General features: G+C 43.3%; 2 protein-coding genes across 4 annotated transcripts; one reads left to right on the forward strand and one right to left on the reverse strand.

Moving 5' to 3' along the window:
- Window positions 1–11,069: 11,069 nt before the first annotated feature.
- Window positions 11,070–15,822, reverse strand: tada3l (transcriptional adaptor 3 (NGG1 homolog, yeast)-like). 3 transcript variants are annotated; one of them, XM_085405874.1, is made up of 10 exons: window positions 15,805–15,822; window positions 14,636–14,742; window positions 14,082–14,325; window positions 13,701–13,948; window positions 13,440–13,545; window positions 13,200–13,335; window positions 13,006–13,109; window positions 12,778–12,884; window positions 12,220–12,411; window positions 11,070–12,113 (listed from the first exon to the last, which is right to left on the reverse strand). In XM_085405874.1, exons 3-10 carry the CDS (start codon window positions 14,289–14,291, stop codon window positions 11,921–11,923), a joined length of 1,296 nt encoding a protein of 431 aa, XP_085262000.1. In that variant the 5' UTR covers window positions 14,292–14,325; window positions 14,636–14,742; window positions 15,805–15,822; the 3' UTR covers window positions 11,070–11,920. The 3 variants fall into 3 exon arrangements, with proteins under 3 accessions (XP_085262000.1, XP_085261999.1, XP_085262002.1); XM_085405873.1 differs by lacking the exon at window positions 15,805–15,822 and having other exon boundaries at window positions 14,636–14,881; XM_085405876.1 differs by lacking the exons at window positions 14,636–14,742; window positions 15,805–15,822 and adding an exon at window positions 14,425–14,615.
- Window positions 15,141–17,746, forward strand: arpc4l (actin related protein 2/3 complex, subunit 4, like). Its single transcript, XM_085405877.1, has 6 exons — window positions 15,141–15,295; window positions 15,883–16,001; window positions 16,324–16,435; window positions 16,529–16,624; window positions 16,979–17,149; window positions 17,229–17,746. The coding sequence occupies exons 1-6, from the start codon at window positions 15,293–15,295 to the stop codon at window positions 17,232–17,234; spliced, it is 507 nt and encodes a 168-aa protein (XP_085262003.1). The 5' UTR covers window positions 15,141–15,292; the 3' UTR covers window positions 17,235–17,746.
- Window positions 17,747–18,831: the final 1,085 nt, after the last annotated feature.

Consider the following 18,831-nt stretch of genomic DNA (forward strand, 5'->3'; position numbering starts at 1 on the left):
TTCCTCCCGTCATCCTCAACGGCAGATGTCCGCCCCTCCCTGAGCCTGGTTCTGCCGGAGGTTTCTTCCTGATAAAAGACAGTTTTTCCTTCCCACTCTCACCAAATGCTTGCTCATGTGGGGTCATCTGATTGTTGGGGTTTTTCTCCCTATTATCCTCGGGTCTTTACCTTATAATATAAAGCATCTTGAAGCAACTGTTAGTGTAATTTGGTGCTTTATGAAAGAATTAAATTGAATTGATGATAGCAAAATAAGTTTGTGTTCAGGAATTGTGTTAAGGATCAAAATGTACCGACAGAGTAAGAAGCCATGCAATGTGTTTAGGACACACTGCAGACGATTCCAACACACAGAACAAGTTTCAGTTTTTATAGCTGCAACATGTCAGAGATTTTTAAACACTTGTGTTGAGCAGAATTATTATATCTGCTGTTGCTGTGTTTACTGGTTGCGACTGTAGTGAGGCAGCTCTGGTCCCACTCGTTTCTCTTTACTTCACTTTGTCACTATTAATCTTTCACTATCTCACCCAGTCCTTCTGTGTTTGTGAACTCGCTCACACATTTGTTTACTCAACTTTTCTGCTTGTCATTTGTACTCCCCCCCCCCCCTTTCCTAACACCTCCCCATCTACCTCACTTCAGTGCTAGCAGTTCTGTTTCTCCTCACGTGCCGTTTTCCCCTTTTTTTTTGTCGCCCCTGTTTTCTCTCTCTGCCTTTCTCCTCGTCTGTTCTCATCCTTGCTTATCTTTTTCTCCTGGTCACATTCTTCTTTTGAATTACATGGCAGAAACAGAGCCTGGTGTCAGCTTGACGAACGAGGTCACGGAGGTCCAGCAGACCTCGTTATGCTGAGTCACCACGAGGCCTCTCTGTCTGTCTCTCGGCCTGTCTCTCTTTCACATGCACATACAAAATAAAAGGTTCAGTCAAATCTCGCTCTCCACTTGCTTCTCACTCTGCTGTGCCACTCTGACGTCAAGTGATTCCTCAGAAGAGTCATGAAAACAGTCCTATCTTATCATACCCCAGCTCAACTTTAATCACAAACTGCTCGCATCACCATGACTCTCAAATTAGACGCCCATATGAAAAAAAAGAACCTTTCTATAATTCAAGTCCTATGTGTGTATAGAATAAAATATCAATGGAAGGTGTAACAGCATGATTACTTGCACCTTATTAAAGAAAGGTAAGTGTTGTATTTTATTTAGAAACTATATGACAAGTGTGAGAATCAGGCAGCCCTGATTTGAAAGTTAATCTTTCATAGAGAGTCATAAATTACCCATTTTATGAGCGTGTTATTTAATATTTGGTGTATACTGTCTATAGAGCCTCCTGTGCCTGTGATGCTCGTCAGGGCGCAGCCCCGATGGGCCTATCTGGGCCTGGGGAGTGTTGGTGCAGTGGCGTCTGATAGGCTTCAGCTACTATATTTACCCTGCCTCTCATAAGAAAATACCAGACCCAAGAAACCCATCACATGTTCTCTCCTGTGGCCTTTTCCCACATCAACAACACATTGAGATAACATGGACAGGTCTGGAGAGAGTCAGGTTTAAATTAGAAGCAGAGACAGTCAGTAGGTCAGTGAGGGGTGGGGGACGAGTGATCGGTATTAAAGCATTAAAAGGCCAATCAACAGAACAGATGACTTAAACGGGAGAAGTGGAAAAACATCTCTGGACACTAACTTGTTTAAACAGGGTGTACTGACATTGTTTGTGTTGCACCCAAAATGAGAGACAGTCTAACTGTAACCAAGGGGAACAGAAGCTCATGACAACAGAATCCGATTGAGTGGATGAAGAATCTCCAGTTGGGACACCCGTGCTGTGCTTTAGCCGTACTTGAAGGTGACATTGTCAGAGCACAGTGCATAAAGGATCGCTTATCTCAGTAATGTGCTGGAGGTTGTTTTGCTTTTTAACCCAGTTTGCAATAGAAGAAGTGTGAAAGAAAACAACATGTATGATGCATGAAAACAAAAGAAACAGAAACCAGGAAATGAGAACTAAAAGCATTTCAACTGATTGAAAACTTGCCAGTAACCTCAAATTGTTCAAATAATTAAGGAAGCATTCAGCCTGCTGAACCTGTAAGACTGCACAGATAGCAGAGGTTTAAAGCAAAAGACTTCTATCTTCTAGATATAACAACGTTTTCTTCGAACTTTAAAAAGAATATTTGGAACTATAGCTGAACAGCAGTCAGTGTTATACATACATATTGTAACTAAATCCCAAGTTGAGAAGAATCAGCGATCTGAGGTTTACATAAGCTTGGAAATAGCGTTCATACTCTATTTCACTGTGCTTAAGTGATGATACCTGGATAGTGTAAGGTGGTGGGAAGTATGGTAATCTTTGAAAGTCAACAGTGTTTCTGGAAAGTGACTTGGAAAGTGTGCACACGGGGGCCGTAGTGTCTGTGGCTGATAAAGGCTGAGACATTTGTGGCTCAGTGTGAGTTTTCAGGGCTCTGGCAGAAAGTAGTGCTTATCCAACTGCAGGCCTGCGTCCTATCAGCTGCTTTTGGACGGCTGTACACGCCACTCTCACACCTGCTGATTCTTCTGGCACTTCCACAGAGGTCGGTGATAACGAGATGAGCCACACGAGATGGCCTTATGCAGGAGTCAAGCTTGTGCTGAAACTTCTTAAAGTCAAACAGGAGTAAATGATGAGGCAGAAAAAAACATACAGCTGGAAACAGCATGGTCCCCCATTGAAGGGAATTGATTACATTCATGTCATAGTGCTGTGCTGTGCAATCGTGAACATGTGGATTGCAGTTTATTACCCTGCGTGTGTGTGTGTGTGTGTGTGTGTGTGTGTGTGTGTGTGTGTGTGTGTGTGTGTGTGTGTGTGTCCTCCTAGTAGTTGTTGCCCTCACTCGTGCTGTCTTCCCTCAGTTCTCAGGCCTGTAATGTGATCTGAGTGTGTCTTACTCAAGAAAGGGCCAAGGGGATACCCATCACAGCCGATCTGCAATCACAAGCTCAGGCACCCCCCCACTCTGCTCTCCCCCTCAACAACAACCACCCCCTGCCCACCCTCAACACATCTCACAACGCGAAGCAAGGGGCTGAGGCGCCACAGACGCTTCCAGCCTCACATCCCGTGTCCATTTCACACCACGCCAAACCACCAGTCTATAGAAGCGCTGGCATGCACACTCAGGGAAATGTTTTCACTCCCACTGAATGAGGAGCATGCTTTGCAGAGAGTGCCTGTTTGTTCTGTGCCTTTCTGCATGTGAGCACCTAATGTAGCATGGGTAACACCCTTCACGGGGTGAGAGAGAGAGAGAGAGAGAGACAGCAGCGGAGCCGAGCGCCAGAAGACAAGAGAGGAGGTGAACGGGCAAGAAATACTTAAAGTGCTGTGATGGTAATGCGGTAACAAGGTCCGGTCATCACGCCGCAAAATAACTACTTGTTTACTGCATATGTGTGTGCATATATGTATGTGTTTGTAACATGTTTAGCCCCCAGACGGGTAGGGCTGGCAGGGGGAGTGGAGGTGTTGGTTGTGTGCCATATTTCCTTATCTCTGGTCAACATGCTTGTGCTAAGGGAGCAGCGCCTCCACCTCGATCTCAAACCCAGCCTGCCACTGTTGGAGGGCAGAAAAGGGAAGGGAGAGTAAGAAAGAGAAGGGGGTTGAGGTTCTCTACAGCAGGAGCAGCAAATAAAGAGAGAGACAGACAGAGAGAGAGGCCCAGCACCTGACAGCTACTGACAGCTGAGCTTCCTCTCTCAGTGGGGCTTTCGTGACCACAAACTGACACACTCTCTCCCTCTCTCTCGCACACACACACACACAAAACACAATGATCGATCCACTTTAGCTTTAGACTGTCAGACTGTGCTTCTGACTGTGTGGCAGAAGCACACACACTATATGTGTGTGTGTGTGTGTGTGTGTAGAGGAGGAGCTCTTATATAACAAGTGTGTGACTGTATGAATGCAATGTTTTTGTGTGCTTGCCTTTCTGCGTATCAGCTCAGACGGTCCCTATGTCTGTAGGTTTAAAGTGTGTCCACCAGTGTCTTCCTGTGTGGTAACAGGCCACAAGAGGCAGGAAGCAACAGGTGTAAAAGAGGAATTAAGAAGAAAAGAAAAAAAGAACACGCCACTCCTTCCACCTCCACCCCTCCATCCTGTTTGCCTTTTGACCCTTTGCTGTCACTCCTGGCTTACTGTACCAGGGCAGCTGTGAAAATGACCTCTGCCTTAGCAGCGCACAGCAAAAACAAAACATCATACGTATCTCTCTCCTCGTGTCAAAAGTGAACTGTAAGTGTTCTGTTTCTGTGTCTCCCGTCCGCACGAACCAGCACATGACCTGCATCTCACTTGGGTTGTTATTTAATCAAAGGTGGGGGGTAGGAAGCAGCTGCTGATGTCACACCCAGGACAGGCCATTCCTGATAAGAGCGCTTCAGACAGACAGCAGCAGATATGGCAGTAAATCACATTAGTCACTTGCATCGGTGACACAGCTGTTGAATTTGTTAATTTGTCACAAGGGGAAAGGTCGCGTTTATGTTTGCTGGCTTCATCGTTTGCAAGCGGCGAGGCTTTTTCAAACAGTGGAGAGCTCCAGTTCTATTTTACATTTTTTTAAAAACATCCTACCTTGTGCAACAGGTGTTTCTTGAAGTTCGGATGGATGGAGTCGTCAGTGAAACCGAGAGTTCAAGAAACATTTTAAAGGAATGTTTCTCATTGCCTTATTTTGAATTCTCTGCATTTGCTTCCATGCAGACTGTTAGCAATAAGGCAGGAAACAGGGAGAGGGCTTGGCTCTGCTTTTTCTTTTCTAAAGCCCACTAATTAATATGATTGTAGATGATGTGTGTTGTTCTCCATGGACAGAGCCCCAAAAGGTCAGGCGAGATCTTAGTATAAACTTTATAAAACGCAATGATTCTTAATGAGATCAAAAAAGGGGCATCTTTTGATCGGAGGAAGGGAGATTGTGCTAACATAAGATGAAATATACAACCCGCCCTCTGAGATATTTTTAGCCACGAATTCATCTGTGGTTTCTTTCACAATCTCCTGCACGTGAACCGTCCCCCACCAGTTGCTCATTTCTCCCATCATTTCTTTTTGGTGGTTTCCTTAAACCTCTCCTATTTTAGTATGTTCCACCAAACTTGCCCTCTTGTGTAAAGACAAAAAAAATACCCCTCCAAGTTCCCCGTCCTCTGTCTCATAAAACAACATGGTCCTCTGTGTTTGCGCACACGAGTGTGTGTGTGTGTGTGTGTGTTTTCATGCACCGACGGTTATGTTCCCCATCCTGTAGGGAGTGATCTGAGCTCAGTACAGCGAGGAGGATAGCCTGCCTGGATTCACCAGCAGCTCTTTATAAGGACAAGGGGAAAAAGGCCCCGCTGTCTCTAAATTTAGATGGACTTTATTAGGCCTCTTGTCTTGTTTCCCCTGTCCCATCCCCTCCTCCTTTGCTGCTGTTAGAAATCTCTCACCAAAGCTATGTGGGAGGCCGACCCTCCTCTCCATCACAGTGAGGGGAGAGTTTGCCTGATAATGATCTGGGCTGATAATAATCACAGAGCAGAGGAAGCAAAAGAAACATGGGGAGAGGGTGACAAAGCAGCGGTGGGTGGTGACAGAAGCATTTTTCATTGTGTCTCCTTTGCTCCTCAACAACTATCATCGACACTGCCGGTGATGTCCTCTCGCTTAGAGTCTTAGAGGGAGACCCGTAGCAGGAAAGTGGTATGTTTATTTATCCAAGCCCAATAAGGAAGAGTGTGACAATTCTCCAAATCCCACATCTATAAGAGTGGTTTCCGTATTCCAGAAGCAGTTGCATTAAATCTCTGTGAAAATATGTGCATATTTATCAATACATAGCCCTCTACATACCTCTGCTATCAGGCCTTATCTCCACTGCAAAACATACTTCAAGAGCTTTGAATGCTGTTGTTCACATTTACTGCCAAAGATAAATAGCCTCCTAACAACTCCACACTCTGTCGTTCTTATCTCACTCATTGCCTAGGTGATTCAAACAAAGAACAGCCAAACACAAATTGTCACAGTGCTTAGGAAAATTCGCTACCAATGCAGAAGGGAATGAGAGAGATCATGGACCTGTAATGGCTTGAGTCTCTCAGAGGAGAGACTCTGTATGCAGAATTTAGCATCAGCACTTTATCGTGATTTATCTTGTAGGTCTTGGATCTAACAGAAGTTAAACCTCAGCTTATGTCATTTATTCTGATCGAAACCAGATATGCATTTTTTTTTTTACATTTCCAAAATACCACAAACACAATCTCTCATATACCCAAACTTAGACTACTCTGATAACAATTCTTCTTGTACACCTAAATAATGAGCAACACCCTCACAGTTTAATGTAAAAGCAGCGAGTCTGTGGTGCTCATATTCTACAAAATACACCAGAGGAATTACAACAGGGCTGGAAGAAGTAGCCCAAGAATATTTATTTCTACTTCACCAATGAGCAGACAGCCCAGGAGCCTGGACAGGTGGGGATGATCAGGGCAGAAGAGAGCGATTTGCATTTGAGCTGCCAAACTCCGGAGTCACAGAAGAAAGGCATCAACTGCCACGCAAATGGGAAGCAAATGAGATTCAAATCAGGGCGGGTTAAAGGAGTGGCCAAAAAGATGAGAGCATATGAGAGTTTTGTGTACTGGTATGCAGAACTATTTGCAGTGTGCACCATCCAGTCGCTTTTGCTTCTGGCCTTGTGCTAAAAAGCCTTTCCAGTTTTACCACAACAGCACCAGCAGCAGCAGCAGCAGCAACCCTCTGGGGAAGGACAAACCATGACATCAGAACAGTGGAAGGAGCACTGGAGACAATAGTTCTCTGTGCAGGAGAAGGGCCGAGGCGTGGCCTGGCTGGACAGAGGGTCTTCTCAGTGGACCAGCCAGCCTCAGCAGCTGTCTCAACCTCTGTCTATATCTCTGTCACACACACAATTTCAATTCAGCATGAAAGCTGACATAGCATTAGGACAAAGAATCAACAGATTTATGTTGAAACCCTCCAGCTCTATGTATCTCTCCTTGTGCGTGCTTGTGTTTGTGTGTGTGTGTGTCAGCCTTTTATGCATGCTCAGTTCCAGCTAAGGAACGCAGGCACGGAGGTGGAGTAGGAGAGCCACAGAGAAAGAAATATGGTTGGTACACAGTGGCAAAACAAAGAGGCAATGGAGAGAACGCCCTCCTCTGATCTGGGGTGATAGTAGCATGGGATAACTGTGCGTGTGTGCACATGTAAACACACGTCGCCCCGCACAATGTCTGCTCACATAACAGAAATATATTTATTATAGTCTGTCTGTTGATGTGCAGCAGATGCATATCTCGTGCCAAACTTATTTACCCACACCCTCCAGTGGCGGGTCCTCTTCTTCAAACAGCCGTAAAACTTTACGGGCCATGGCAGAGAGGAGTGAAGAAGCTCACCACGTAGCTGAATTTCACACGGGGAGAGGGGACTGGAGATGGAGCCTCGCTGATCTGGTGAGCATCGGGGACACACGCACCACCTGGGTTGTCAAAAGGAGTCTAACTAGCCCTTTTTTCCTCTTTTCTTTCTTTCTTTCTTTCTTTTTTTTAAAAAAGAGGCTCAATATGTGATGAGCAAACAGAGGACGAGCATCATTGAGCATGTATGAGCAGTGTATTAACACAAAACCCACCTGCCCTTCAGTTTAGGTCTAATGACAACAAATGCAACAAAAGACCTGTGTGATACGCCCGGCCTCGAGGGGCCACCACAGCAATCTATTCAGCCTCTCATTCACCTGTGAGGAGGACTCAATAGGTTTGCATGTTATTAAAAGCTTTCATACACAAGGGCTGATGGCATTATGGATCTGCATAGAGGACACTCGCCTAAACTGAGGAGTTTTTAAAATAATGACTGTTTGCACCATTGTTAGAAACTCCAGCTTTCTGAGCATGAGGGGATTTTTTAAACAACATGCCAGTTCCTGATTTTATCTTCTGGGTTGTATTAATGTAGATTCAGTAAGTTTCCATTAACGGTCTTGCCATTACACACAAACACGGAAACACACGAGCAAAACACTCACACAATGTAATAAACAGGGCATTATTGCCACCCTCCCCCCGACAGGCTGCTGTTAAATTCGTAATGATTCAGCCGAGTTTTAAGGTGTCGCAAGATGTAAGCTGATTTGTTCCTGACAAACCTGCACTGTGGCGCTCAAGGCTATTTAAAATACAAACAAGCGACCTGACTACATGTAGTTCAAAGCCTGAAATCTGTCATGTCAGCAATGCTTGGGGATCTGACGTCAACCTAAACATGTTGAGAGAAGAGGAGATTTTATCTGTGGGGTTTTCACATGCTTTGTAACAGATTTTCAACAGAGAGAGTTTCACTGCCTTGATCGTGACTTGACCGACTGACCAAGTTATAGCAGTTTCATCAGGAAATAGCTCTGTGTCATAAGATTGTACAGGCCTCACAGATTAAAAGAGGTAGCTTTAAATTAACCAACACTGTCTATTTTTTTTAGTAGTTTCATCTTAATGAAGGGAGACAGAATATAATCCAGAAAAAACACATTACCTAAAAGCTAGATTAAAGTTTCGAGTTGATTTGGATGTCATTGAGTGAAATAAGTACTTGATCCCAAAAACATGACTTAATACTTGGTGGAGAAACTCTTGTTGGCAACCACAGCGGTAAGACATTTTTTGTAGTTGTTCATCAGGTTTGTACACATCTCAGGAGGGATTTTTGCTCCCTCCTCTTTACAGAAACTTTCTAAATCCTTTAGGGATTTTTTTTATTACTGCTTGGAAACCCAAACCTTCAGCTTCCTCCACAGACTTTCTATAGAGTTGGGGTCTGGAGACTAGCTAAACCACTCAATGACTTTAATGTGCTTCTTCTTTTGCCATGTCTTTGTTGCCTTGGCAGTATGTTTTGGGTCACTTTAATGCTGGAAGACCAAGCCATGACCCATATTTAGTGTTCTGGGTGAGGGAAGGAGGTTCTAGTCCAAGATTTTATGGTATATGGCCCGGTCTTTTGGCCACTCAGTGCTGTGAAGTCGTCCTGCACCCTTAGCAGAAAAACAGCTCCCATATCATAATGCTTCCACCTCCATGGTGACTGTTGGGATGGTGTTCTTTGGGTCATACACAGCATTTCTCTTCTTCCAAACACGACGGGTTAAGTTGATGCCAAAGAGCTTGAGTTTGGTTTTAAAATGACCACAGCATTTTCACTGGTAAACTTCAGATGAGCCTGTACATGTTTCTTCATGAGCAGGTGGAACTTGCAGACGCTGCTAAATTGCAGCGTCTGCAAGTTCTATTATGTGTGTTATAGTGGTGTTTTTGGTCACTGCTCTTCCCATGTTGTTCTGTGCTGCTTCACCGCCTTTCTCATGATCCTCTTCGTATCATCAGGCAAAATCTTGCATGAAGCTCCAGATTGAGGTGGATTGATGGTCATTTTGTATTTGTTCCATTTCTGAATAATTGCACCAGCAGTTGTCATCTTCTCATTAAGCTGATGGTCAATCTTGTCCCTGATGTCCTTTGACAAATCTTAGGTCTGATTCTGATTTGTCAAAGGACTGAAACTGATTCTGTGCGCAGGCGTGCTTTATATAGGTACGAAGTTGAGATTAGGAGAATCTATAATTGACTGACTGATTGTAATCTTGTGTTACATCTTGTCACACAGGCAATCTGTGGGAACCTGAATTTTGGCTGTGTTGTAGGGGATCAAATACTTATTTAATATTTTGCCTCTCTTCATTAAAATGAAACTACCACAAAAAAATTAGAGACAGCAATGATAGGACTTTGTACACATTTCTAATAAAGCGTCCTGAGTTTGAAAGTCACATGGACGAGTCTTTTCTTATCACACACATCAGGAGAAAGAATCACAGAAAAGCTGTTTGAAACTGCTGAGAATGACAAAGAAACATGAGCATGGCTGCAGTCTTTTCAAAAGATACTTTCTGAATCCGTCTGGGTGAACAGCAGTTTGGTGGTTTTTGCTGTGACCATGTGACAGTTTCTTAAGGAAACTGTTTCTTACTGGTGACATTTCTTTGGGTGACTGTTTCTCTGTAGGATGAACTGTGTGACCCACAGCTGCACACTGAGCAACAGTCTCTTACTTTATCCCCAAATCCAGATCGGTGAGGATCATAAAGTGAAAGATGGACATATACAATCACCAACAAAGAGACACACACAGTATTGCAATTATGTCAACCATGGGCTATGTATAGCAAAAGGCACAGACTGCCATCTAGTGGTGCCTCTGGATCCTGTTACTTCCACCTACCCTGCAGGAAATCTGGATTTGCAATGTGCAATGTGGCTTATTAATGAAGACATGTAGCTTTTATGTACAGCAGTTTAAAAAGATTTTGAGAACATCCTCCTAACCAGCAAAAAAAACTGGTGACAAACAGAATAACTTCCAGTCTAAGAGTTGAGACTGGAAGAGACTTAATTACTACTGCCATTGCTGGAACAATGTGACTGTATTTTATTCTACAGCCCAAAAGCCTCATGGAGAAAATATCTTGTTTTCCTTTTAAATGAAGACAGTTTTAAGCATTCCTTAGAGACCTACAAAGAATGGTTCTTCACCGTATTAGAAGTACTTAAGTATGTGATCAGGTAAACCTTTTCCACCCGCTGGATTTCAGCATCAGTGACTGAAAACTGAATATCATGCAGTGAATATATCTTTGAGATACAGAGATGATGGACGTTACCACTTCTTTAATCGTAATGCACTGTGTTATGCTGCTGGGAACAGTTTTCTGTAATCAGAAGCTCACGTTGCTAGATTACAGCATCGGGCTCCCCTCTTCTTCTTGGTGTGCGGCCCATTTGACATGTTGATCACATTGTTTCTCTCACGTTTGTGTTTTTATTTGATTTTATTCTAATGTATTGTTAATTATGTGGTCAGCATTTTTTAAACATGTTGCTAATAAATAAACTGACTAAGAACATAAAGAAAGCAAAAGCACAAATATCAACAGATGTAACAGTTTTATTGTTTTAATAAGTAGCAATGGTCTATGTCTTTTTTTTGCTCCTGGTGGACCCACTGTTAGCACTGAAGGGAAGAGATGTTGCTGCACACACTGCAGCATCTTGTCTGTTTTTTTAACATATACAAAACCTGTTCTTAAATTGTACTGATGTATTCTTTTCACAGCATGACAATGGCAGATGAAATTTAAAAAACGTAAAAAAAAATAAAAATGAACCAACAAAAGAAAAACGTTTCAAACAACAGTATAAAAGTCAGTGATGCATGCTGAATGTTACTGATCAGATGATTGCTCTGCTGTACATCACATGGAACAAAAACAACTACAGAAACGTTCCTACCTAAATCATGCAGAGCTGTAATAAACGGTATGTTACATCACTGGCCTCTTTCACATACCTTCCATTTAACTGCTGGAATCTGAACGTGTGGCTTCATACATCAGTGAGGAGCCTGCATTGCAACAGTAATGCCACTAGATCAGGCTGAGCGACACAAGTGAGACTGTTTGCTGCAGAGTTAACATGACTGCATGTGCACAGTGCATATTTGCGAGTTGCTCAGCCCAACCCACTAGAAAATACCATGCAATAACAAGTTATATTAATTTCTATTTACAGTAAGAATAAAGCCATTTTGACCATTTCCAATTCCCAAAAGTCAGCATGGTCTGTGTTCTATCATGAAGCCGGCGTGTCCAGATGCCGGCAGGTCAACGGAGAGAGAAGCCTGAAAGAGGCCTTTGATGCAACTGACAGCTGTTTGAGCTGTGTGTTAGGTTGAAGAGGTTTCTTCCAATATTTTTTTCACCACAGAAACTGTGGTTTCCTCTATCCATCCAGTAATTTGAGAATGCTTTCCCTCTCCTTCAGTGCTTTCCAGGCCTGATCTTTCTCCTTCTTAGTTGGGGTACGTTTCTTCTGCCTGGCTGCCATGATTCGCCGGAACGCCTCCATCACCTCATTGTCAGACACCCTGACTCTCTGCCTTAACTCCTGTTTGCGCATCTCCTCTTTTGCCAACCTGTGAAAAAACAGCAAATCCAGAGTTTCATGTGATCAAAGATCTCTAACACATGTACAGTTTCACTTAGGTGGCAAACAGAACCACTGCTGCTCTCTGTCCTCACCGTAGCAGCTCCTGCTTTCTGGCTCGGTTGTGAGCGGTCAGGGCTTTGAGTTCTGCTTGTCTCTTCAGCAGCTCTGCAAGGACCTCATCCTCAGAGTCTCCTCCCTGGCCAGGTCGCTCCTCGGAGTCCAGCAACCCCTGGGCTACCAGCTCCTCTTTGATTCGAGCCTCCAGGGAGCGCGTATGAGGAACGCTAAAGATGGCAAAGATCATAAGAAATATGCAGATGCAGAGCGGAAAACACCACTAAAACAACCAATGTTACCACCTTAAATCTAGAACCAATTTTTCCCTTTAAATTTAATGGAGAGGAATTAACATCCACGTTTGTGTGTGCAGGCACAGCTGCATGAAAGTAGACAGCAAATTGAGGTACTTTGAAGAGTTAGCTGCTGACCTGCCAAAACATCCTAAAAAAGATTGAATGCGGTTTTTCTTTTGTTTCATGCTGAGGATACCGAGGTCTGTGTGGATGAGGAGATGTGTTTAAAAATGGCTGCTATTTCAGGAGGTTCTCTCATGTAATACATCAAAAATTTATTTGATGCTGACATTATACCTAAAAGCTTTTCCTTGGCTTCGGGGTGAAGTCCCAGCACCATCGTTAGCATCCTTTCCTGAAATGTCCGGTATAGGAGAATCCTCCATGGGGGATATAATGTTCTCCTGGAAGAAACCATGCTCATTTATTTATATGTATATTATTATTTGTATTTTTTACAACGCAATAATGCATTGTTATAAGCGTTATCAGGGCAAAAGCTGGTCACAAAATGATGAGTCTGACCTCTACAAGGGCCTGCAGCAGACGCTGTGTGAGAGGACCAAAGGGACAACCGTCTTCTGGAGATTCGTGTTGGGATTCTGACTTTTTCAGCAGCGAGTCCACATCTACAGCAAGTGAAGATAAATGTTAGTGTTAAGGTGGAGTTACTAGTTCATGCACAGTCACGTGTAGGCACAAGTGAGCCTTCCCCTCACCTTTTGCGTCCAATTCAGAAAGCGGCCCTCCCATGACGCTTTTCTTTTTGTCGTTGGCTCGTGCTCCTTCCCTCTGCTCCTCCAGCAGATCCTCCTGAGCCCACCGCTGAGAGTAGTGTTTTCCCAATGCTGGAATCTACCATTAACACAGATCAGCCCCAAACCTCAAAACACTCTTATTCACTGCATTGCATACAGTTATTTGTAACATAACATTGCGTGCATGGCTCTATGTCATACCTTGAAGTAGTCTGCTTCATCCTCTGGTGGTTTAAGAAGCTCCTCCAACAATCGTACTTCTTCATTTGTAATATCTGCACAGTATGGCTCCACTGAGGCCCAGAATCTTAAAAACAGAAATATTACAAGGTAATATAAGAATAAAGTTCTTTTCTTGCTAAAACACACATCTAAGAATAACTTGAAAATTAGAAGGAAAAAAAAAAGAAACATCAAAGAGAAAATAAACTAAGCAGATATATTTTGTAAGTTGTTGCGGACCTGTTGGGAGCATCATTTTTAGGGTTGCGGGGAATGTCTTGAGGGTCATCTGTAAATTCATACTCTTGTACTTTTGGCTGCAGGTTTTTGGTTTTGGGTCTGCCGGGACCTTGGCCTGGCCCATGACCCCCTTTACCGTCCAATTTCTGCTTCTTTGGTTTGTGGCGAGATGAGGCAGCGGGGTCTGGGTCTTTTCCCAGCTTCAGAAAGCGTTTATCTCCCTTCTTATCTTGCCAGTCTGTAAGGATCTGAGATAAATAGAGAGGAAAAAATTATGGTAGCCTTTAATATACAAGGCTGCATCTAGATGCTTAGAGATGAAAGCCTTATGGTTAAAAGAAAAGTTACATGAAAGAAGAGCGGTCACCAGCTTGTTCCTACCTGTCTCTGCTCTTCCAGTGCTCGGAGGCGGCGGGTAGCTGACGACAGCAGTGTCTCCAGCTCCAGCTGCAGGGTATCCAGCTCTTCGATGCCGATGCCATCATCCTCTGAGCGGCCCAGCACAGCAGTGTAGCGGGGGCATACCTTGACATGCTCCACGGGCTTAAAGTCGTAGTATTTCAGTGGGGGGCAGTCCTTCAGCTCACTCATGATGTATTGCAGCAAAGACCTGACAGTGATTTTACTGGCATAAGACAAAGTACTCATTAGATTATCAGACTGGCATACAATGTGAGTCCAGCTCTGTGCTGTAGCTCTCACACACAAATTCAGAAACACTTACGTACGGCCGCACGTACAGTCGGGACTGCTTTAAAGAGCGCAGGCTCGCTGGGCCCGAAATGCTGGAGAATACGTTTAAATTCTAACAAGGGTTTCTTTTATATTCATGATTTGCGCACAGACGCTTTAAATATGGGCGTTTTAAACCCACACCACACAAATATAGCGCACAAATTATAATGTGTATAATATTTTAGAGCAGCGATAGTTACCTTCACTGAATGGCGTCCATGATGGGTGAAACCATTGTGGTAAGAGGGGTGTGTGTGTGAAAATTATTCACCTAAAATGATGTCCCATTTTATATATAATGACGATTCTGAGGAGAAAAAATAAGATAGTTAAATTTTTACAAAACCTAACCAGGCATTTTAAGTCGTAAAAGCAATTTAAAAAGTGGCAAGTCTGAGAATACAGAGTCTGGAGACTTGGCGCTTCATAGAGCCTGTTGAGTAGTCTATCACAATGGTATCATCGGATGATACCAAATCTAGGCGTATTAAAAATATTTGCTGCCAAGCTTTTAATTTGGAAGTTAGACAGTATAGTTTGTGTACGTTAATCTTGATAATTGACATCTAACTATGAAAACCATATAAGGTAAAAATAAAAACTCGTGAGACAACAGCCGTTGTCCCCTCTTCATAGTGCAGAATGGGAACACCCTAGGGTGTGCTCGTTTTACTAAAAATACACTCCACCTGGGCGGAGAAATAAACGCGAACATTTACGCTGGGTGGGTAAAAACGATTCATTAGACTAACCCTCGCATCAAAACGAACACACCATAGATTTTCTCGACTATGTAGGATTTACGGAAGAGTCGTCCCAGGCGTGGCTGAGGAACTTCCGTCTTTTACAGCTCAAAAATGGTAAGTCTCCAGCACAACACTCAGCTTTATATTTAATTATTTAGCCAATTACCCCAAGTAACTACTGCCATATTTAACTTAAGATTAGCTAGCTAGCTGTGTGTTCCTTGTAGACGTGGTTTCTGGTTGGCTGCAGCAAAATGAGATTACGGGCATCCTTGATACGGTTTGCAGAAACAGATTGACTGAGCTGTCTTTTCCTCTCGTTTCCTTTTCTGCTCGTTTCTATGACCTGTAGCTTCACCACAGTTTGTCCTTAAACCGTGGAAAAGCGACGTATATAGCTGGCATAAATACAGTAAATAATTTGGATGAGCTGCAGTGTCGATCACCTGAAGGCATCACATCCTCTTCTGCATTCATATCGCAGATAGATCTACACGTAGCTACGTAGCATTAGTAGATACTTGTTCATTCTGCCTGTGATAACAGATAGCTGTCAAGTGAGACTTGCACACGGATTATTGTCATGCGTAGCCTTAAACACAAGTCCCTGCTGGGCGATTTACCTTTATTCAACTGGAAGGATCTCATTGCATGTGGCCGAATCCTCCCAGGTATTGACTTTTTATTACTTTTCTCTTCAGACAGCGACTCTGCGCCCCTACTTAAACGCTGTGAGGGCCACCTTGCAGGCAGCCCTATGTCTGGAGAACTTCTCCTCTCAGGTGGTGGAGCGCCACAACAAGCCAGAGGTGGAGGTCAGGTATGTTTAGCAGCACTCAATTGAGTCTCACTGGTTTGTCCCCTGCTGCTTCCCACCCTATGCTTCCTCATGTTTCTCCTGCCCTAAAGATGTGTGTATTATGATCAGCTGCTGGCAGACGAGTTCAGTCATGTGCAAACTTGCATAAGAAAATCAAGGAGGGAAGAAAAATGGCTACAAGCAAGGGCAAGGCTTTAAAGTTGGACTGAAGGGACTTGCCTCAGCTTGTTCGCAGGTGTCCTCCCCGTTCAGTGTTGCGGGGTCTCGAGCATAACGTTGAGTTTTACTGTGTTTAGAAGGACTGTTTTTGCTGTTGTTACAGGAGCAGTAAGGAGCTGCTGCTTCAGCCGGTGGTGATCAGCCGTAATGACAAGGAGAAGGTTCTCATCGAGGGATCCATCAACTCCGTCAGAGTCAGTATTGCTGTCAAGCAGGTCAGTAGAGCTAGAATGGCTTTAACTTTTATTGTGGTTATGACTTTCCAGAATATTCTAACGCTCTTTAAAAACTACTATGATTGACTGCAGGCCGATGAGATCGAGAAGATCCTTTGCCACAAGTTTATGCGCTTCATGATGATGAGAGCAGAGAACTTCTTCATTCTGCGGAGGAAGCCAGTAGAGGTAAGAGACAGCGAGTGACAAAAGAGAAATCAGTACTTATTAACAGTATCAGAGGAAGAATACCACGTACAAAACGAGGAAGTGTGGGAGCTAAATGAGTCATAAAGGTCTTCATGCATGCATGTTTTAGAAACATCATACAGACAGTAAACACCTCAATAAAGAAGATCTAGAAGACGGTTGGTGCAGCAGGGGAGGATGTTAGGGATGGGGGGGTTGGAGGCAGATGATCCGCTGTTGACCCCTAAAGGGAGCAAGCAAAAGAAGGAAACAACATTAAATATCTCAGTATTTACAATAGCTTTAATGCAGTAACACAAATGGTGTCTTTTATTTTTTCCGCTCTTATTTTAGGGATATGATATTAGCTTCTTGATTACCAACTTCCACACGGAGCAGATGTACAAACACAAGTTGGTGGACTTTGTCATCCACTTCATGGAGGAGATCGACAAGGAGATCAGTGAGATGAAACTTTCGGTTAATGCCAGGGCCCGTATCGTTGCCGAAGAATTCCTCAAGAATGTAAGTAACTTGTTCGCTTCCTGCAGCGGCTCCGCTTTTATTATTGCCTCGTGTTAATTTGATTCTCTTGTCTTTACAGTTCTGATGGAAGTGTTAGTGTTTCCCCCGTGCCACCCTGGGGATGTTCCAACTGCCACTCGGCACAAGAGTGGAGAGTTAAAGGAGTAAGCAGCCGACCCGAGAGGAGAGGAACGTGACCAATCTGGCTTTGATGCCCTTTATTTACCCTTTACACCCGAGTGTCTTCCTGTACTCATGAATATCAATGACTGTACATAATGAAATATTTACAGTTTCATTTTCAGCCACTTAGAACAAATCCCCAAACAAAGGCGGGTCCTTAAAGTATTAATCAAGTTGATAACCATGAGTACAGGAGCACTGAGGCTGTGCTGTTCCAAATGAAACTCAGAAGAATTTTGTATTTTTTTTGTGTTCTGTCGCTGTCGTTTTAAATTGTCTCCAAATTTTCTCTGTTCAGGACATACTTGTTTGTGGAAGTGTTAAGTCAAACGTAGAAAGAGCTCACTGTAAAGAAACTGCCATCAGTCATGCAAGAAGATACGGAAATATAATAATAAAACTCAGTTGTTTATACCTGTTTGTGTTTGAAAGCTGACGTTTTTGCTGCACTGTTGCTGTTCCTATAAATGGATTTGCTCTGTTTCAGAGGAAGTTGTTCTGAGCCTGCCCTTTAACCACATTTTGCCTTATGCGTGTGTAACTGCTGTGCGCCGTTTCAGCCGCCAGGAAGGGGAAGTGCAGGCAGGGTGTGAGTCTGACGGTGTTTGTTCACATTCACAAGTTAATCCGAATCGTTCGATCCAAATCAAGACTTGAGTGTGCTGTGAAGAAAGCGCCATTTTCACAATAACCTTAAGTATTTCTTAAAAAAAAAAAAAAAAATCCACTTTAATTTGAGCAGCTGTACTTACTACACGCACACATGCTTCACAAAAGTTGTGACTCGTGGAGGCTGATACTGCCGTCACACGCAGGGAGGAAGAGATTTGTGTTTCTGTCCTGGCTCGAAGAGGACGCAGCCAAATTAACTTTACAATAATGGCAAGATAGCTTTGCAACTTCCTAAGTTTCCATTGTGATACCATGGTTCATGCATTTGACTGTACAGTACTGTGCATAAGTGTTAAATCACCCCATATTTATATTTTGCTAAGAAAGTAGGAAATGCAGCAATTGATTGGAAGGTATAAACGCACATAGAAATACTTTTTTAAAGGCAGAACAGCTTGTAAGTCAACATTTGATTTGATCACCGTTATTCTTAATCACAGCCTGATGTCTTTTAGGTAAGCTCTCTTGTCATTTTTTAAATGAGTCTTCAGAAATAGTTCTGCAGGCTTCTTGAAGGACATCAAAGATGATCCCACACTGCTCAATGTTGATAATCAGATTATCTTCAGATGGTATTTCCTGGTTGATCAAAATCTGATTAATCTGTTTAAAATCCCATCAATTTTAACAAGATCTCTAAAACCACTGGCTGAAATGCAACCCTACACCATGACAGCCCCTCCACAGTGTTTTACAGATGGCCGTAGGCACTCACTGTTGGACCTCTCTCCTAAACACCTCCGTACATATTGACGATTTGACGTTTTTGATTTGGCTCCCTCACTCCTGGAGACCTGTTGCCACTGATTTTCAGTCCAGTTGAAAAT

The sequence above is a fragment of the Rhamphochromis longiceps genome, linkage group LG5 (genome assembly GCF_057381845.1).
Source record: "Rhamphochromis longiceps isolate RC_006_pf linkage group LG5, R_longiceps_female_GT1.1, whole genome shotgun sequence".
NCBI lineage: Eukaryota > Metazoa > Chordata > Actinopteri > Cichliformes > Cichlidae > Rhamphochromis > Rhamphochromis longiceps.